Source organism: Melozone crissalis, unplaced genomic scaffold (assembly GCF_028551555.1).
Source record: "Melozone crissalis strain CALT ecotype California unplaced genomic scaffold, PUWL_Pcris_2 ptg000016l_1, whole genome shotgun sequence".
NCBI classification, from domain to species: Eukaryota; Metazoa; Chordata; class Aves; order Passeriformes; family Passerellidae; genus Melozone; species Melozone crissalis.
This window is the reverse complement of record NW_026535794.1, coordinates 26,253,011-26,274,665: the sequence shown is the minus strand read 5'-3', so window position 1 is coordinate 26,274,665 and position 21,655 is coordinate 26,253,011. Positions and strand designations below refer to the sequence as shown.

Genomic DNA, 21,655 nt, shown 5'->3' with positions numbered 1-21,655 from the left:
TTGGTTGATTTATATGTTGCAACAGCTTGCTCAGTCTCTCCTGGGCCCAGACATCTAGCCCACAAATATGTGTGGCTAATAGGACACAGCAAATTTTTTCCAACCATTCTTTCATGTTTTTTTTTTTTTCATACTGTTAAACATTTGTAATAGTTTCCTCATTTTGCCCTGAAGTGAAGAATAAAATTCCTAGATGCTACATGTAAGAGAAACTCCTGCTCCCTCCACTTCTTTGAGACTCCCAAGGACTGAGAGTTCAGGGTGGCAGCTCATCACCAGTACCCCTGGATCTTTTGGAAAGTTTTTGCTTTTAAAATATGTATAAAATCTACAACTCTGACTCACAAAATGAAACAAACAAAAAATAATTCAGCAACAGTAAAACTGTTTGCTGCAAAGACCAGACCAAATCAGAGAGCCACCACATATCTGTAAGGCTCTGGTTCTCAGTTGGTATTGCTGACACTTCTTGAACAAGAAGTGCTGGTCAGCACAGGGACTGGCAGAACTGGAAATTTTGTGCAATTACAATAGGTTGATATGAAATAATCAAGGCTCTGTGAATCTAACTTATTCTCCTGGAGAAAGTACTAGTAGTTGTACAATTACTAATGAGACTCAAATGCTACTTTTGTATGGTTTAAAGCAAGAAGATGGAGCTGATGCATGAGACTTCTCCCACTGGGAACAGTACCAATTTGTGCATATTTCAGATCTACATTTGATAAGACAACTTCTATGTTTGATAAGACAATTTCTGCATTTAGACATCATAAAGCTTACCCAAAAAGAAGACATGCCCAGTGTCTTTTGGGAAATATTTCCTTGAATGAGTCTGAACAAGATATATGAAATGCAGCTTTGGAAGCTGGCAAAGATAAAGTGCATAGAGCCCAAGCTGGCCAGCAGGGAAATAGTTTAAAAGCAGGATGCTGTTGATTAGACTGACAAATAATGTTTTAATCTGGGTAAACAGACACCGCCTATTCTCTGCAAAAAAAACCCTGAGTAACGTGGGTCAGGAATAGGAACAAAGGCTTCATTGTCCCCAGGGAACATTGCCAGCTTCTGAACAGCAGTTTGCTTTTCTAAATGATGTTTGAAAATTTAGTTTAGACATGATTACCCTACCTGTCCTTGAAACATTAACCATATTTCAGCTATGATTTCAACAGATCCTACAGTGGAATATGTGAAACCTGCTGTTCTCACTGGTAAATGGTCAAATGCTGGTGAAGCATTCTCCTGTGATGGGAAAAATTTCAAACCCTCAGGTGTGATTTTCATTTGATTTAGGATTAATCCCTGCAGAGTGCTCAACTGGATTACAAATCTAGGCAGGATATAGGCTCTAGTTTACAGCCACATCCTCCACTTGAAAAATAGTCAGAGAACAGATATTTAACAATACTCCCATTTTTTTTTTTTTATTTAGAGTAACTAGATTGAATAAAACATGCATTAAAAAATTAGAGACCTATCTATTTTGATTTCTACCAAGTACTCGCTTGGGCCTAAGTTAACATCTATGTTAAATCTTATCCTCTCCATCTCCAGGGGCAAGAAGCAGGAAGCCAGCACTTAATAGCACAACATTTGAGTGATTCACAGTTAAGAACTCATGTGGGACAGTGAAAGAAAAAACTCAACAAAAAATCCAAGGTTTTAAAGGTGCAGGGAATGCACATTAATTCCCAAGTCTTTTTTACCAGTTCTTTGACAGAGGAGGAAGAGTCAAAACCTTGACTCCCTGAGACCATGCAGGATCCAGCTCAGTTGGGGAACACTGAAGGCACAGGGTGGAATTGGGAAGTAGCAGCACAAGGAGGCTGATATGGTTCTTTAGGTGACTGAAGCTATTGACAGAGCTCCTTTCCTTGCAGCCACCTAGAATTTTATCCTAGGAGGGGAATGAGAAGGTGCCGAGGAGTTGCTGGAAGCCAGGTTAGAAATTCAAAGAAGCAAACCAGCCTTTTTGACTTCAAGATGCCAAAGTGGTGTGTTCAGAGACATCACAGTTTGGTGGTGTACCACTGAAGAACAGTACTGCAAACTTACACACCTACTCAAGTAAAGCAGAGTTTACATGAAATAAATAAGCTGCTCACCGCAACTTTTGATGTAACAAACACTCCCGTGAAACTCCCACCTCTATTCAGACACAAATTTGAAACTCTATTGCTATGTAGTCATCTTTCTAAGACTGTTCTCTGTGCAAAAATGAAAAATAAGACAGTGACTTCAGCGATGCTCAGAAGACAGTTGGAAAGCTTGTGTTCCTTTCCAGACCACATTGCTACAAGTAATTCCCTCTTCCCGAGGAAAAATTTTTCATACTTCTTTAGCACAACTGGCTGCTGGAATCTCCAGCCAGTCCACCTGTCCATCCTACCAAACTGAGAAGTATTTTAAGCACAAAGTGATAAAACCTGCCTCCAACTCTTGCTTTGAAGTGATTGGCTTTAGGCTGACTCTAAAACCTGCTGTAAGTCAGCAAGTTTACTGCAGACAGGTCTGTCTGTCTGTGTGTCTGTCTGTCTGTGGGATCATACACGGCCTTCAGCTCCCATTGGTACCATGTACTCCTCAAACAGCACTTTGCAGATCAGGTGGTGCAACCACTGACAGAAAAAGGAAACTAAAAAGGAGAAAGGATAGGAATGTTTAAAAGACAAATCACACCTCCGAAGAAGGGAACACCTGAGCTATGGCAAAAGAATTGACACTTTCTTATCCCCACAGGTGTGTAACACAGAAGTGGATGATGTTTTGGTCAGTACAGTGCAGACTCTAACACCTGAGGCTTCAGCCTCCCTAAATGAAGGAAAGCTTACAGAAGAGCATTTCTGGGGAGGAGGAAAAAAGGAGACTGTACTGGTCCTGTAGTATCACAACAAAGGAGCAGCATTATACACAACAGAACAGGGGCTGAAGATGTCTGAAAAGGAGGAGAGGAGAGTGTGTGGGGCACAGCTCAAAACCACATCAGGTCCAAATTAAAGTGTTAACAAAAACAAACACAGAATTAGCCTCCCTCCAACGTTCTTTTTACTAACCAGTGACAAAAAAATCTTTACAGTTTATTTTTATTGGCATTTTAAGAAGTCTTGGACCATATATTAGAAAGCTGAAAAAAATTAAGACCTCAGGCTACATTTCTGACTTAAATAACCACTTTCCCTTCAAAAATGCCAAATATCACCCTAACCTAGAAGTGAGATCCCACGAGCCATCTGTTTTCCCAAGTCTGTCTTAAATTTCTATACATGTGTAACAGTGAAAATGTTCACTGCAGAGCTCTGATTTTCTCACTTACTTTTCATACAAGTCAGAAAAAGCTCCTCACCACCAAATTTCAGGAACCCATGGAAGGGCTTCATTAAGGTGAAACATTGTCAGAAAGGAAGACAGGCTGCTAAACATTCAGGAGCAAGAGCTGGAATGAGCAATACAGAAGCTTATCTTCCCTGCAGCTTAGAACAAACTTAGCAGTTCCTGGGTGTAAAATGTTTACTTACTTTTTAGTTGGCACCACTGCACAGGGAAGAGCTCTAGGAAAATTCCCTTGAGCAAATGAAGCTTTCTGTGAACTGGCGAGAAGAGCTTACCGTCATTTGTGGACATTGCACTGTGCCTGCAACGTCTGGTAATCAAATGGGTGAGTCTGTTATATGTTGATATTGTAAAAAAATCCAAAAAGCAAGCAAATCAAACCCACGCTTATGAAACAGCTTTTATCCAGTGTAGCAGCTGCAGCTTTTGCTCTGCTCCAGCACTTGCATTGCCCTGCAATGTGTTGGATGTAGTCTGATCCTGACAATTTGTAAGTTACAGCAGCAGCACCACATGAAAGCATAAACTTTGCCTGAAACTTGACAGGAGTTTTATGGTCTGTTCAATTGGCTCTTGTTCCCTTAAATATCCCAGCTTTTGAGCTCAGTTAAACTGGTTGCCACCCGTTTCCTGCACTTTGAAATGAAACAGTTAATTAATCCGGGTTAATGGTATTAGCAGGGTCTATTACAGTACTTAAGGTAATGACACACAGCTGTACTGTGCTTCTGCCAACACCTCCCCCAACAACCAGAGTTCCAGATGTGAAGACACCTCCCAGCTGTCCAAGTGCCAGCACTTTTACTGCTGAATGCTGTTCTGCACAAACATTTAGGCTAGAAAGCACAACTTTTAAATTTGAACAGGTCTTTTTACTTTCAGAAATAAGAGTTTCACTGAAATAATTAATTTTTTTTTAAACAAGATGGTTAATTTTGGACAGTTTTGCTTTATTTCTGAGGTATCAGTTGTAGTCAGTTCACTCAGGAATCTGTAATAATATGGAGACACTGAAGAATCAGGACAATGCAGAAACAGCTGCCTGTTTATGTGAATCTGGTACTAGCATTTAATCATTTTACACTTTAAAAATCTACTATCTTTTTTTCTGGGTAGCTTGCTATTTTGTTAATTGCATAAATATAGAATCATAGAATCATAACAAGTGAGAAAAGCTTTTTGAATTTCCCACACCCACCCTAGAGAAAAAGCAAGAACATTTTTATTAGACTAGACTGTGCTGCTATGCAACACCACTAGCATGCAGAAGGTGTAAATGAAGACAGACATGAACTGTGTATGAGATAACTTATTTTATTTATTCAATTCTCAACTTAATTTTGATGCTAAAAATTGGTCAAAGGCACTTCAAAGAAGGTATTTAAGAAACAAATCCATTTGGTGACCATTCCAGACAAATCACCAACTTTTATCTGCCATTAGGAACACAAGTATCTATAATTGCAAAGTGAAACATTCACAGGTTTTAAGTGGAGCATACTGTCCAGCAGCAATATTTAATTCTTTTAGACTATTAACAACGTTTGTGGAGTATTTTAAATACAATATGGTAAAACAAAGCAAATTACACTTTTGGAGTTCCACAGAAGATTTCTTGACAGAAAAAGGACAAAGACTGCCTTTCCCAGTGGTCCTGTATTGAGGGGTCTATTTTTATCTGTGCGTGCACTATCAGCATCAGTAACAGGTATAGCAGAGAAATAACCCACACTTTTCTGTCATACAAAGACAAAACACCCTGCTCAGATAACAAAGCATTTATAACAGGTCTATCAGCTACTCAAATACTGACATTTATACTTCTGCAAGCGTGACAGATCAAATGGTAACAGCTGAAGAAAAAGTGATTTTTAATATACACCCCCACCAAAGCAAAGCAAAGACAGTGTCCTTAAAGGCAAAAGTACTGTGAAAAGAGCTTCCACAAAATGAGATGGTATAATCACCAGAGTGTAATCTCTTAAATAACACAGACTGCAAAAATTAATTGGGAGTAAAAGAAGATTAAAATTTGTCTTTTTCTGCAAACAAAGATTAATAATCTCCTCTGCAAACAAACACTAATACTATCCACTGATTAACACTAGTGATCAGATCGTAACTTCTTGCCATTGTCAATCTTTCCTGAAGTGAAATCATATTAACCACTTTCTTAAGTGAAATCACATTTAACCACAAAGTTGAAATGTTACTCTGTCACACATGGGGACACTCCCACATCCACTGCCTAGCAATTTCAAGAAAATAGTTCAAAAATTTTAGATGGGTAATTTAAATCACTGTGCCAAGGAAAGCTTTTAGGTTTTAGAAAATCAAGAAACATCTTTCAGAAACCAAACCACAGAGAAATAATCGGCATGGCCTAAGTAAGCCCACGTAGCTGTGCCTCAGGAAGTCTCTCCATCTGAAATACAGTCTCCTTGGGCTGCAAAAATTCTCAAACTCAGCAAATACTTTCTCAAAGCACAAAGATCTGATAGTGAAATAGCAGACTACTAATATTAGTGTAATATTGTATAGTATAGGTGGACTTTGAGTCCTAGTAAAATATCTGTATTGAACTTGAATATCTGTATATAGGCCTTGCCTGGTAAGTCCTGGCTGTTGTTGATGGGCTGCAGCTGCAATGTCCTTCAGTGGGTGGCAGCTGTGGCTAGTGAAGATAACTGGGATAAAAGGGGGTGGGCTGGCTATCAGGGAGAGCTTTGGAGGGGCCCTGATTAAGAAGGAACAACATGCAGAAGGAGGAGTCTGTGCTGTGAAGATTTGCAGCCATAAGAAAACACTGAGGAGGTATGGGAGTTTAGAAATATGGTAACAACAGTATGGGACTCTAGAAATATAACAACAATATTGTACATGAAAATTACACTGTTCACATTCCAACCCTGTCCACTGAGGCTTCTGAAGGCAGTGAGATAGAAACCAATTATTTCGGAGGTATCAGCTCATGGTTATGGCAATACAATTCAACAGAGAACAACAGGTCTCTGTTATAATCACAGAATGTAAAACCTGATACTTTTCTAGCTTGTCTGGAAAGAAAAATAATTCTTTGCAGTGCTGTTATAAAGGCAAAAGAAATAGATTCAGAGGCCTATGCACAAGGACACTTTAAAACAAAAACTGACATTTGAAGAAAAGGCTACTTATTTCTCCAGACAGGCCACCCATTTCTCACAAGGTAGTATGTCCTTAGTCTTACTCCCTTCAGAAAGGGAACTTGCTCCTTTACTTTTCCAGTCTCTCTGTGGTCCTGCACATTTTGTGGAAGGGGATATTCCCACCCTGCTCTGCTAAACCCACAAGCCTCAGCTGGGCAGCAGATATGAACTAGAACTGCTGCTGAGAAAAGGCTTCACCCTGAGCTCAGCAGTGGCTGGTTTGCCTTGTTATCCCAGCAAACAATCTGTGTGGAGCTCAAATATCCTGCTTCCTCCTGTCCACCTGAGACAACCTGGATGAAACTGGAAAGCCAGACACAGGATAGTCAGGGCAGTAAGGAACATGAAGAGGAAATGCTTCACAGGACAGCACAGGGCAAACACACGACACAAATCTGCAGAAAATATGCAGGATTAGTTCTGCCTGTTGTGGTAGAAAATCTTTAAATCCCCATGGATGAACTGAAGAAGAAAGAAATAAAGGAACTGTACAGTAGCTCAACAGATCTTTTACATGGGCTGAATTTACAAAGAGATTAGGTTGGGATCTCAATTTCATTTTGTAGCTTCTTTAAGTATTCCTGAATATTTTAAATGCTTGTTTGAACAATGCTATTTGAGTTATCAATTCCATATGGATTTCACAATACAATTGGTTTGTGCTGCATGTGGGATAAACATTTAGCTCACAGAAGGAAGCACCTTTCAGCATGTTAACATCCACTGTCCTCTGGACAAGCATACCTCTGACTACAGCAAACTGGAGACTTTCTCCTTTCTTTAACCAATGCAATTGTAATGGTCTACTTAAGTGAATTAACATAAAATAAAGCTCGTGTCCCTATCAGTACTTCAGAAGCAGTGCTGCTCATAAAGACCAACAGATTTAACCCTGCAGGAACTATTTAACCAATACCTGATAGATGAACTCAGCCTACATTCAGGCAGAGAAGATGCATGCAGCATTTCAACACCATGAGCTGTTTCAGTAATTACCATCGTGCTGCAGAGCAATGCTCAGAAAGAAAGTAATGACTTTACTGTTGGACAACAGAAAGAACTCCAATCTGTACTAGAACTACCTTTGGGAAAAAAAAAATCCAGTACTTTATGGTAACATCATCTTCCAGGAACATCCTGAAGGACCAGCAGTAGTAAATAAGGCTGTCTGCTACCACTATGTGCCCTTTTAAAAACAAAGACTGGAGGTAATTAGGTTATGTCCAAATTCATCAATATGATGAAAGTGAAAAATAACAAAGATGAAGAAACTTCTGTTCAAGTGTGGAATAAAACACAACATGTCACGCTTAATCCCATTCTCCATACTGCTATTCACTCAATTTGAAAAGGAGAAAACCAGCAGGTTTTATATTAACTCTAGAAAACATACATTTGATCTCTGAGAAAAAAAAATAAATCAGTAATTAAAACAACTGTTTTGTCCCTCCCCAAGAAAGTGTTTCCAGTTAAAAGGCAGAGATACTTATGAAGTAGTGGGAAAAGTTAATGCACTTTGAAAGATTCCTGCATTCAGGCCTGCTTACATGAATAACTATGCACTTCAGCTCCAAAAACAGTAAAAAAAAGGATCATTTAACACTTTGTGCTGAAAAAGGTAACAAGAAGCAGATACAGAAAAAAATTTTAAAGTGGAAGAAAAAAATGTTCAGAAAACTGAAATTAAGTACTTCAACCAAATAAACTGGCTTTGGTGCAGTTTTAAAATAGGACATTTCTCGATCTGAGGATTTTAACCTCTAGTGAAAATTAAAATGGAAACAAACTAATTATAATAGTGGCTGAAACCAAGTTGTTACAATGCAACTTCACTAAGATCCTATTCTTCCTAGTTTATGTGGCAGGTGGGATGAAAGAATAGAAAACAGACTTTTATTTTCAAAAGCATCTACCTTAGGCTGAGAAATGCTAAGACGAATTTTTATATCCATTCAACCAAAAGGATAAGTAAATAAAACTGGAAAAAAAAAAAAAAAGAGCCACAGGCAAATATGTAAGCAGCTTGCATCACCTCAGCAATTTAAACTACAGTAGCTGCTTCTGGTTTCTCTCCACAAGAGTATTCCTCCCCGAAAACTTGATATTGTTTTCCACAACAGAATTTAAAACTTTATAAGTAATTCATAGCAGTGAATTCTGTTTCTCAAACAATTCAGATTAATCTTGTGGGTGAAATTCTGCCACTCTGTTGTTAAGGCAAAGCAGACTGGAGAATCTAATTCCATGTCTCTGCCTTACTTTCAGGGCAAGGTACAGAAAGTAACTTCAAGAGGTTGAGAATATTTCAAATAGTCATCATGATGTGTAGGATTGGGCAGCATCCAATTTCTAATATTAGAACTGACTTAATGGAAAGGAAATAGAGGAGAACAGAAATGGGGTACGATCATCTCTGAACCTGTCCACTATGATTTTCATACAAATTCTCCCAAATGTTAGTGTAGCAGAGCAACCTCCAAATTCACAGCTTTAGGGCCCCAAATCTTTGTGGGCAGAGCTGCAAGGTCACACCATCCCAAGCAGTCAGAGCCAGCACCAGACTCTACTGTACACAGGGTGACTGGAAGTGCTGCCAACTTGATTTTTGAAATAAGAATCGCCAGGAGTCATTTCAGTCCGCAAGCTTCATGCACAGTTTGAGGAGACTCTTACTCATGGTACTGCCTTCTTTTTGGTTTTTTCAAACTCCAATTAGCTCTCAGAAGATTTTTGCTTTAGCTTTTGATCATTCTCAAGTGCTTCATTTTTGCTCTGCTCTTCTGGATTCTTTGATGAATCAGGATTGTACCTATACAAATACCCATATGGACGAAGATGATAAATCAAATATTCCAAATGATACATAGTCACAGAGTCAACATAGTGGAATGAAACTGCTAGATCAGAGCAGCATCCAGGACCCTGAAACACAAAACAAAGCAAAACAATCAGCAAGAATTGCCAAGCATGCCCTGGATTAAAGATCTGGGGAGAATTCAAAGAAATACTTGATTTAATGATAAGAAATCCACTACAATCAGTCATATGTACACTTCAAAAGTTAATGTTAGGCAAGCAAAATGTACCAGCCATATCTGCCAAGGCATCCTTCCAAAATGAAGCTGACAAAGTCTCTTGCTCCTGTGATCAAGCCAGTGAAAAAACTAGCTGCCTTCATTAACGTCAAAGGTTTTCTGTTTTTCCATTTTTAATTTTTGATGCTGGGGTTTAAACAGCACAAAGAAGCAGCAAGCAGGCCTAAATGAGTAACATTTATACATGAAACAATAAATGCCTGTTACTTATGTCAGCATCCAGACAGAATGTATAAACAAAATGTGTGTGTACCTGCACCTGTTTGTGTTGACATATTATACAGTTTGGCAGTACTGTCAGTATCTAACTTCCTACTGATAAAAACCTGTAACAAGTAATTGCAGAATTTTCTTTTAAATGTCTTGATTTCATTGACATTCAAGAGCTATAGGATCGTTGTTAACAAATTTGTAAAAACTTTTATTTTATAGCTCTAGTTTGAGAACATTTTCCTGGAGCACAGTTTTGGGGTTTCTTTTTTCAGCAGCTTTGATTGCAGAGTTGCTAATATTTCAAATCCAACTGGAACGAAGATTAAATATTTAAAGACACCAAAGAGAACAATTGCTACGTAACTGTCATTGTTTCAATACTTATGAAGTTTGATCAATATAGTTTGACTTTGTCACCAGATGCAGTAGTCTCTGTCCAAGCACAGGTAGGACAGGACAGGACCACACAGGCAATTTCCATTCTGAATCAGTTACAGATGGAACTGTCCACAGCTCAGCCACCCAGCACTGCAGCCTTAGCTAAAGCTGCTGCCTCCTGACACACTAAATACAGTGTCATACATTTGCTTTAAGCTACAGAAATGCTTTAGCTGCTGAATACAAGTATAAAAATAGATTGCTGCTTTGCAATGAAAAAAATCTACTGAAGAACCAGACTCTTTTCAGCTTTAATATGTAAAAATTCCAAATCCTGTTTTTGAATTCTTTCACCTAATGCTAATTCACACATCACACGCTCACACACATCATAAGATGCACTTGACAAAATGGACACCAGGCTCCTCAGGACTCACCTCTACAGCAGGATAGTAATTGTAGTTCCAGTACCAGAATGTTTTTGGTAGGTATCCTCTGATTAAGTGATGTTCTGGAACGAACGGATGAAAGGTTTCTCTGCCACTCGTATCCCTAGAATCTCCTGCTTCCACATTGATGATCTCCATGCATTTTCCTAGTGCCAGATCTTCAATAGAGGAACTGTGAGTGCATTTGTTCGTTTTAAATGCAGCAACAAATCTCTTCAGAGCTTCTTTGCTCAGAACATATCCTGCTCCTCCACTCATGTAGCCCTGTTTCACATAAGGCTTAAACCTTCTCCCAAAGTATATTGGCTGGTCGGGACTGTATCTTGAAAGAAGCCATCTCAAATTGTCCAATATAACATATGTATCATCATCTGCTTTCATAAACCAATCAGCATCATCAAAATAATGGTCATATACATATTGAAAAGCTTTAATAGTCTTCCAGTACAGTTGATCCCTGCCTTCTTTGGTTTCTAGGCCCACAGCTGGGAAGTCTTTATTTTCCTCAGAGCTCATAAAAAGTACTTTATTACAGCGTTGGGCCCAAGTGGCCTTAACATGCTTGGCTTTCTTTTCTAGATTTTGAGGTCCAGTCATGACCCAACACAGTATTTTCACTTTGTGATACAATCCTTCTGCAATATTTTTATCCTCATCTAAAAAAAAGAGGAAAGTTGTAAAACCATATCAGACATGATTGCCAAACAACTAACAGCAACCTCCCCCTCCTCACATACTCTGTTTCTAGATAGAAAAGACATGCAGACAGAAAAGAGGCTTTTGCTTCCAAATGTACCAGTTAATGAACTCCACACTAGATTCTGGAAGGAAACAAACAAGACTCTCAAAGATTAAAATTCTTAAAGCTATTTCAATTTCACAAGATAAAGGAGAGTGTAAGAGTTATATCAAAATGAGTGTCTGTTCAGGGAAGTGTGGCTTTAGCAAACCTTGATTTCTACATAAAAACTGCTCACAGGCAACCTCTTTATGGTCTTGGAAGACTAATGAAAATTTTAAAACAGAGTATTTTTGCCATTCACAATGAATACAACTTAATTATTACAACACAGAAAGCAAATAAGCTCTTTTATATATATTCATGTTAACTAAAAAAACCTAATGGATATTTCTAAACCAGCAAAATGTGTTTTAAGCGTAAAGCAAATGGTAAACCAGAAACAATTTATCAGATTAAGTAACTGAGGATACTATGAAACTACTGTTATTGTTGATAACATGTTTTTATTTGCACCAATCCAGCAGAATAAAGACAGTTATCAGAGGTGTGAAACAATGTTTTTCAAAGCATTCATTGCTCTTAAAGAAATATTTTCACTTGATACATACAGAACGATTTTAGCTCACATAAAAGAATATTTCATGGACAGTGAAATCTGCATAACTGGTACTAAAATATTCCTGCTTACACTTTATGCAACTATAGATCAGACTTCTCTGTAACAATGTTCTACAATCACATGTGAAACACTCACACACTCATCTTACAACGTTTGGAGTTTAAATATGTCTAAATAACAAGTTCCTTCCTAACATCTTCAACAAATGCATTGCAGCGCAATTTTTCTCATCCAAGCTGTCCCTACTCAAACATTCTCTGTATTTGGGATTTAGAATGAACTCATTTAATGAAATATATAAAGTGTAAAAGTATTCCTGAAGTATTGGAAGGGTCTACCTTCCCTGGAAAAATAAAAATAACCAGAGTGCAAGAGAATTTCTCTGGCTTTGACTGCAAACAGCAATCTGTGCCTGGACTGCTGTGTAATCAGCTTGGCAAATCATGCCCACAGTGACTCCCTTTGCCCCCTGTTCCAAGTCTGCGTTTTACTAATTGTACCAAAAAGCAATTTTTAAAAAATTATATTTTGGCTTTATCTTAGAGGCTAGATCAAAAGTTAGAAGTTGTCCAAAATTAGCTTCTTAAGGCTAAAAAGCAATCTAGCCACATCTACAATGCTAGCAAAGATATCTGCTTAGCCAAACTGCCATTTGGGGTCAATAGCTCATTTGAGAAGTTACTGCTCCACAAGTCTGGATGCACAAGTTGGACAAACAGCTGGACTCTAAGGAAAAAAATTACTACTGTAGTAAAAATGTAAACAAAGAAAACTACCATTCAGTAGACCTCAGGAGAAAGAAGTTATTTAGATGTAACCTGAACATGAGGAAACTGAATAAAAATAATTCATATAAATTCTTGGCAGTGAAGAGCAATGTTTTGCAATGCATGAAAAGAGAGGACATTTGCTAACCAGCCAGGTGTAACAAAATACCTTTATGCTGTCCAGCATCTGCATTGAAATTCATTTGTCCTTGCAGCTGATTGTTGTCAGTATCTGCTGAGTGCTGACCATGTGGATCATTGTGAAGAACATGAGGCTGGATCTTAACCTGTTCTTCTAGTATAATGCTGAACAGAAGGTAGCAGACAAAAAATCCTATTGCTGAGCCGAAAGTGAAGGTCAGAAGGTTCATCAAAGACTTAGAAGAGGCCATCTCCTGAAGGTGAGACACTGTCAAAACCAAATGAAAAATACATTAGACTCAACATAGTAATCAAATCTAAAACTATAGGAAGAAATCAAGAACTAAATCTCTGAAAGCAGAGAACTCAGTTCTAGTTCAGTTTCAGCTGCCTCAGGCTTGCACAGAAATTTAAGTCCAAGAGCAATGCAAATATCAATATAAAATTGTACATCCATTGAGTGGCTGTACATAAAAAAACTATTAATTACATTTATACAACATTTAAACAAGAATGTATACACTGAAGTGCAGTAGCTTTATAAAACTGTAATATACATACACTTTTTTATTCTATTTTATTCTCAGCCTACAACACTGCACTTTAAAATATAATACCTGAGTCTATTAGGAAGCTAAAAGATGATGATCAATGGCAATCTACAGGTCAAGATACAAAATGGTGACAAGATGTTCTTAAAACTCCAGCCAAATGCATATTACAGGAATTCTTATCATACATCCATCACAGGCAGATTTTGAAGAGTTATAGAAGAAAATCTACTCCCAAAGTAGGGCAGTTGTCCTTACACTTTTAAGAATTACTGAGGATTGACTTTCAGAAAAAAAAGTAAGGCAACATTTGAATTTTCATATAGAAACACTAATCTTTCAAAGGAAGAGAAGAAGCAAGTAGATCAGCCTTGAAGCCTCTTCTACACTTCAAAAACTTTGTATTCCGGTAATAAAACACCCCTTCATATCAGCCACACCCTTGCTCCTCAAAAACTACAGGACTTCACTGACCATTTTTATTAAACCAAATCAGCAGCTATGCCTGCATAAAGGGAGTTCTATGCATCAAAAATGAGTGTGAATTTTAATATATTAAACACTTGAAAACCAATTTCAAGTTGTTGCAGGCTTTTCATCTTTGGAAAAAGTTATTTTCTAATAACTCATGACTAAACTACAAAAACATTGACTAATAAATACACATTGAATTCAAGCCAGAGCCTTACAAACAAGTCAATGATGTTCCCTCCATTAGGATCATTATTAATGACAGTGAGCAGAACCCAATTTAGTTCATGAGAGAGCCCAAAAAAGAAAATTATGGACTGCACAGAGCATCGATGAAAACCATCGATCAGAGAGGAGCTGCAGCCACCAAAACAACTCATTTAGCCTGCAGCCCCTCCTCTCACAGCCTGGGCATGTATTGGAAACAGCCTGTCTCCAAGCAAGCTGCATCAATCACTGTGCAGCAACACACACTCCAAACTCCAGCTATCTGTCTGCTCTCCTGCTCTCCTGAACACGTGTGTGCATCTTGTTGGGCTGGCACTGTCAGAAATCCATCAGATTCACTGTACACATGCAGATCAAGAACATTTGAGAGTGAAGCAGCTCTTACATGTGGTAATGCTTTTCTTTCCACACTGCTAGAAAAAGGGAAGAAATTTGAAAACGCAACTCAAAGCACAAAATAAAAATCAAGAAATACACAGGGCATATATATATAAAAAATCTTATAGCTGTGGTTGATAAGGAACTGTAGTTATTTAATATGAACAAGCACATTATGCAATTTTTTAATTGCACACTGTCTTCCCTAAATTCAGTACTACATCTTGGTGGAGACAAATGATTGCCTTTAGATATCATGTCACAAAGTAAAAAACTTACTGTCTAATCATTTGCGACCCAGACCTTGAAAAAATTACTTGGTTGACAGCTTTATTTCCAATGTCTTGTACACCACTAAATTGAGAAGAAAACATGAATATTTTTATCAAGTACCCCAAAAAAAAAAAAAAAGCCCATGCACACAAGTAGCCTATGACAATGCAAAGGATCTGCTGTACTATGATTATTTTTGTTTGTTTTTGCTTTCCCCATCCCTCAACACAAAGTCCCCTCAAAATTTGCAATATACACAAGGAGATGGCCAAAATAAAACAATGCCTTCTTTTGGTACATTCAAAGTGGGGAAATATACAAACCCATGCATGCCCACAGGGTACCTACACCACCTTCTAGAAGAAAAGGTTTCCACTGTTCTACTTTCCAATATTAGGTGTTTCTCTGCTATACAATTTCAGTTATCTGCTCCAACAGCTGTTAAAATTACTCTTGCTAGGAGAGAAAAAAAATGAAAATAACTTGAAAATAATTGCTGCTCATTTAAGTATGAAACTATGTACAACTGAATTCTATAGAAAAAAAATTAAATGTGCTGGAAATGCTGAGAAATGGAAAAAGCGCACCCATCACATTGGAAATCAAAAGCTGATTTGGCAGTACTTCACACACAAAGAGGATTTCTCAGGGCAGGTAGTCGCTGTATTTCATATTTGATACAAAATGCCTCTAATTACAGTTTTCAATCTAAAATGATCTGCTTATCATTCTATCAATTTTATACCAAAAGAATGGGTCACTATAAACATGTGTGGGTGTAGATCCACATGTCTATAAACTCCAACGGTAAACAGGACAGAAATTTTTCATTTTTTATGAAAACTTGATGTTTCACATAAATTGAGTATTTTAACTTGACAGCAAAAATAACACTACAGCATTACATTAGAAGAACCAGAAAATGCCTAAAAGGAAGGTCAGTTGTCAGATGATAAACATCCCCACTCCTTGCTGATATTCTCTTCTACACACGGATTTATTCTGGAGGAAGACAAGCAAAACAATAAAGGCCAGGCTGGATGAGGCTTTTAGCCACCTGAGCTAATGAGAGCTGTCCCTGCTCATGGCAGGGGGTTGACTTTAAAAGGAGTTGGATGATTTTTAAAGGTTCATTCTTCCTTCCAACTCAAACCATTTTGTGTTGCTACAAGTCTATGACATTTAGAGAAGGAAAAGTCTATTTTTACTTCTTGAGTTAAAAAACACCTACAACAAAAGGCTAGGTTTGATTTCAATTTATGCTCCACTGCTCTATCATGGAAGCTTAAATAAATACAGATATTTAGATATTCATGTAGGTAGCCCTATTCACATCAATCAAAACAACAAATACTTTCAAATTCTATCACAATGTAAGAGTCATTGAAGATTCGGTTCTAAATTTAGGTTTCCTGAGTCAACAATTTCTACATCTTGAAGCTTACAGAAAAACTATTTTTCCTGTGTTAGGGGCCGCTGAACCTGGCAGCCCACTGACAACAAGGCTGCTGCAACTCCATGTGCCAGATCCAGCCAGGCTGAGGATGTATTCCCAGAGCTGGGCATGCAAAGATGCAAATACACATGGCTGACCACAGAGATCAGCACAGATAAAAACAAGTGTTCATGCAGACACAAACATAACATAAAAGTGTTCAGGCAGACACAAACATGGCCTGGCCTTATGCTGCTCCTCCCCACAGCTGCCCGGGACAAAGGCCTGCTGCTGGGGAATATACACACACACACACACAGCCTGTGTGGTCTCTACACACACTCTGTACCTGGTCTGACCCTCAGCCTATTCAGCAGCTGAGCCTGAAATCCTCAGACCCCCCAGAGCCCCGCTCCTTGTCAAACTGACGACCCTCTGATCTCACTGGCACCTGTCCCAGCTCACAGCTGCCTCAAAGCCCGGCCCCCAAGCCTCTTAATCCTGCTCACTGCCTGGCCTGTGTGACACTCACGAGCAAGCACAGGCTGGCATCCTCGCCAAGGCTGTGCCCACGCACTCCGCTCTCCCTGTTAGGGGCACTGCAGGCACACGAGCCCCTGTGGCTCACAGCTCCTGGGCATTAGGGCCTCACTCACTGCAGTCCCTCCAGCTGCTGGCACAGAGATCCCTACAACTTACACCATCTCCAGCATCACTTAGAGCTCAGTATGCACACAAGAATAGGGTAGAGTCCTCTAGCCCAGCAGAACAGCTACAAAGGCACCTTAATGAGAAAAGGGCACACACTGTGGCAATCTGGCCTAGGACACAGTCAAACAGACTGACCAGGCCCTTTTATTTCCCCATACTTGTTCCTCCTGAAACCACCTTCCTCTAGCCCCTCCCAGGAGCACCCCATAATTTCATGCAGTCACAAGATGCTTGTCTCTTGCATCCCATGTGACCCATGTTCTCTAGGCAGTTAGCCCCCGATCTTGTGAGCTGTTCCCGACAGCCCTCCTGGGGACTGCTCCTGCTGCACGTCACACGTGGGCAGTGGGGCTGGTGGCTCCCCAGTGACAGCCCGGGGCTGACTCCTCTGATGACACTGTGCCTCTGTGCACCCTGCTGCTGAGCCTTCCAACACGCTCATCTAAATTACTGCTCTCAGCCTGCTGCTCTGATAAGGGCTTTGGGTCACTTCCACAAGCCAATGCAAATTTAAGGGAAAACCATGCAATACGAGCACATAGCAAGAGCTTGACCCCACCACCAAAAGAACACCACTCAACCACTTTTAAAATTAATACTTTTACACAAACTCAGATGAACTTGGACCATGTACAGAAACACATTAAACAAAATACCAAACAAACAAGTGGAAATACCCCAACCCCAAAACAACATAACGAAAAATCCCCCAAAAAACTCCACAGCCATCATATCAGGGATATTGAAATTTACAGAATGCAGAACATAACTCTGATTTTAAACATGTTTATCCCACTACCATTCCATAATCACTTTAAGATTCCTTTAAGTTAAACCCACATACAGGGCTGATTATTTCTTGTATCCCTTACTTAGGGGGAAGCTCTGAGGCCCCACGATGAAACAACGTAAATGTCCTTTGAGACCTGCATGATCAGCAATGAAATTGATCTCTACCACCACCTCCTTACCAGTCAAGCAACACATCAGAATAATTCGACCAAAATGTAGGAAAAAACGTAGCTAGCTGTGCAAACACACCTTCTTCTGCTCCTGAAGTCACATTTATTCCTAGTTGCTCTGTATATTCGTATGCTTCTGAAATGCAGCTAAATGCACAAGTTGTGCATTCGCTAACGTTGTCTGCATCTAGGATTTCCGTGAGCCTCTGCAGTTTCCCATCGACTAAGCACAGATCGTATCCTTCCACTTCAAATATCTGATGTTATAAACATTCCTTTCAAATTAATTCCTGCTTGTTCTACCAGAAAATACAAACCATCAAATTAAGCTACATCGGCATAGGAGGCCAACAACCACACTGAAACGAGACGTGTAACAGCCCACAGCACCGGGGAGCTGGAAGGAAGGTTTGGCTCCTCCTTCCTCATTCCAAAAGCTGACGCCGTCCTTCGGCAACAAGTGCCCGCGGCCGAAGCCCGGCTCCCAGCCCTCAGCCAGCGCTGCCCTCCCTGCGAGCGTCCGCCCAGGAAGTCCCCGCGGCGGGGGCGGGCGCGGCGGCTCCCGGGCACCGCGCTGCCTCCGCTGGGCTCCGGGGGACTCGCGCTGCTCCAGGCATGCCCCTGCTCTGGCGCCTCTGCTTCCCAGGCGTGCAGCCGGGCACCTGCCGTCCCTTCTCGCCGCCGGGGGGACACGCAGGGCCCGGTCCCGCGGGCGGGACGCTGCCCCGAGGCCCGACCCCGCTGCCGCCCCCAGCCCGGCCCGGCCCGGCCCGGTCCCCCCTCACCTCTCGGGCCGCCGCGCGGGGCCCCGGAGCGCGCTCAGCCGCGCGACAGCGCGCGGGCACCCGCTGGGCGCGCGCAGGGCAGGCCCCGGCCCGGGCCCCCGCCGGCCCCGCCGCCCCGCGCCGCCGGCCCCATCGCGCGCCCGCCCCGCGCCATGCCGCGCGCCGCCCCGGGGCGGGCCGGGGAGCGGCGGCGACGCTGCCCCCTCGCGCGCTGATTGGCCGGCGGGCCGCCCGGGGGCGGGGCCTCCCGGCACGCGCCGCTTTAACCCCGTTCCCGCCGCGCTGCCGACCCCGCCGCGTGGCAGCGCGCCCCCGCCCGCCCCGGCCCGTTCCACGGGAACGGGAACCCGGCCCTTCCTCCCCATCCGCCGGGAGCCCGGGCACGCCGCCGGGCCGCGCCGCGAGCAGCGCCCGCGCCTCCCGGCTGCGGCGGTGGGCGAGGGCGGGCGCCCCAGGCCGAAGCCGCAGTGCGAGAGCGGTGGCCGGCCTGTCCGCCCCGCGCTCGGCCCGGGCTTCGAGGGGTGCGGGGAAGAAATGTCCCGGCGGGAAGGGGAGGCGCGGGAGGCACTGAGGAGCCCCGAGCGGCAGCTCCTGGAGCTCCCGGCAGTCGGTGAGGGACACGGCCGGCGGTGCATGCCCCGGGCAGCGGTGCCCCCCGCCCCTCCGCCGCGTTACCTCGCTCCCGGCCGCCCGGTCCCGCCTGGCAGCGGCTGTGCCGGGCGCTCAGGCCGGGCTGCGGAGCTCAGCCCCTCATTTCCCCCACTTCAGCCGCTCTGGAGCCGCTACTCTTCCAAAATACCATTAGGCAACTGCAGGGATGTTGCTAGGATACCGAGCCCTCTGCAATCGCTTCTTATCTCCCTGTGCTAACGCTGCCTACCTTTCCAACAGCTCTTGACGTTTTTCTGTCGGTGATTTTCTTAGGAAAAAACATATTGAATAAGAGGAATTTTAGATTTGGAAGGTGTTTTTCATTACAGCGTGACTGAAAAAATAGCATTTTGCAAGCATTGGGTAGATAATGGAGCTCTGCAGTTAATAGATTGTGTTGTTGTTTGTGTATTTTTTAAGTACGGGTGCAGGTACGTGCAGAGAAGGACTGGTCCATGCTGAGGGCCATTAGTGTTTCTGTAAATAGAGGTCACTGCACACACTGTTCTTGGCTTTCCTGCTCTTCTTCTCTGTCCTTTCTCCAGCCTGTCCATGGGTTCAGTCCAAACTGTAGGTTTCCCTCATCATAGCTGTAGATCTGTGTATTTTCCTTCTGTCTCCCCTCTCCCCAAAACAATTATCACCTCAGGGGTGTGCCCTTTCATCTCCATTTTCATGTCTATTTTTACTTTTTTTTTTCTCTGGACAATGGGTCACACAGAATTACAGAACCATTTAGGCTGGAAAAGACCTCCAAGATGACCGAGTCTGACCTATGACTGAACACCACCTTCTCAACTAGACCATGGCACTAAGAGCCACATCCAGGCATGTCTTGAATGTCTCCAGGGACAGTGACTCCACACCGCCCTGGGCACTCCATTCCAATGTTTAACAACCCCTTCCATGAAGAAATTCTTCATGATGTCCAATCTGAGCCTCCCCATGTGCAGCTTGAGGCTGCTTCCTCTTGTCCTGTCGCTGGCTGCCCAGGAGAAGAGCACAGCCCTCCCCTGGCTTCAGCCTCTTTTCAGGCAGCTTTGGGGGTGACAGGGTCTCCCTGACCTTTTTTTTTCTCCAGGCTGAACACTCCCAGCTCTCTGTGCTGCTCCTCACATGACTAACTCTCCAATCTGTTCAGCAGCTCCATTGCTGTTTTGAGGTACTGCTGCTCCAGTACCTCAATGTCTTTCCTGAAGTGAGGCACCCACAGCTGGACCCAGCAGCTGAACTGTGGCCTTGAGTCATTTAGGAGATGCTGGATGTACCAATTTAGGAAGCTCCCACATGTCTCTGGGTCATAGTTTCTCATTCCTGCCCCATCCCACTCTGCTCCCCCCTTTAAATTAAAATTACAAGCAACTTGGTGAATAGTATCTTCTTGAACTAGTTTCATCAGAAAAAAGGGCAGGCTTCTTGTAGTGCAGTAGTTTGATTTGCTTTAAGAAAACCAACAATAAACAATAACAAAGACAAGCAATTGCAAAGGCTGTAAAACAAACAAAAAAGTATTTATCTATCTTCTTTTTTTCCTTTTTTTTACTCCTACCAAATTTGTATAGAATTACTGTCCATTCCATGTTCACTGCATGCTTTAAATTCCCAAAACAGATTAAGTGAAGTTTTCAAACTGTTTTATAACACAGATTATGCAGCATGTCTGAGTTGAATACAAGACTTCCATTTTGCCCAGTGAACTTTAAACCCTGGTCTTGCATCACAGGAGTTGTTCTAGCAAGGACTGGGGCCCATGTATATTACACACCTATAAATTTATGCATGAAGTGCTACACTTTTTTCATACTGACATGTTCACTGAGCTGTTTCACTCTGTTAGGCTAGTTTGAAAAGGAAATTTCAGAGAGAAGGTAGAATGTGCTGTAAATTAACAAAAGCCACATCTTGCCTGTTAATTGTGGTACCAAAAGTTTGCTTTAACAAATGTGACTGGCTTGGCTGTGTTGTAATGGCTGTTTAATATTTTAGATATATTAAGAGAGATATTTACATACCACATACATAAGCATGTTTCCTTGGTTGATCTTTCACCTAGGTAGAGATGAGCAGTCTCTCTTACAGCTCTCTGGCAGCAATCTCTTACGGTTCAGGGTAAGGAATTTAGGTTCAGGCCCTTCCAAGGGACTACCTTGCATGTGTAATGGTGGCAAACACTTCCACAGCTTCTCTGCAGCACTGCTTTGCTCAACACACTGCCTCTGGGTGGATGGCCAAGGGAAAAGCTGTTCTCTTGTTCTGAGGCAGAAGGAGCAGCCTGGTGCTCTGTCTTC

At 41.8% G+C, this 21,655-nt stretch overlaps 1 protein-coding gene across 2 annotated transcripts; it reads right to left on the bottom strand.

The window, feature by feature from the left end:
- Nucleotides 1–7,996: 7,996 nt before the first annotated feature.
- On the bottom strand, nucleotides 7,997–19,454 carry C1GALT1 (core 1 synthase, glycoprotein-N-acetylgalactosamine 3-beta-galactosyltransferase 1). Of its 2 annotated transcripts, none has more exons than XM_054273887.1 (4): nucleotides 19,392–19,454; nucleotides 12,951–13,190; nucleotides 10,642–11,309; nucleotides 7,997–9,440 (listed from the first exon to the last, which is right to left on the bottom strand). In XM_054273887.1, exons 2-4 carry the CDS (start codon nucleotides 13,171–13,173, stop codon nucleotides 9,231–9,233), a joined length of 1,101 nt encoding a protein of 366 aa, XP_054129862.1. In that variant the 5' UTR covers nucleotides 13,174–13,190; nucleotides 19,392–19,454; the 3' UTR covers nucleotides 7,997–9,230. The 2 variants fall into 2 exon arrangements, with proteins under 2 accessions (XP_054129862.1, XP_054129861.1); XM_054273886.1 differs by lacking the exon at nucleotides 19,392–19,454 and adding an exon at nucleotides 18,717–18,789.
- Nucleotides 19,455–21,655: the final 2,201 nt, after the last annotated feature.

Bases quoted from the DNA above. Each gene is read 5' to 3' on its own strand.
- C1GALT1 (XM_054273887.1), bottom strand. From the start codon at position 13,173: ATGGCCTCTTCTAAGTCTTTGATGAACCTTCTGACCTTCACTTTCGGC. The intron at 11,310-12,950 runs GTATTTTGTTAC...TCTTTTTTTTAG, and splicing joins AGATGCTGGACAGCATAAAG to ATGAGGATAAAAATATTGCA. The intron at 9,441-10,641 runs GTGAGTCCTGAG...TTTGTGTTTCAG, and splicing joins ATTACTATCCTGCTGTAGAG to GGTCCTGGATGCTGCTCTGA.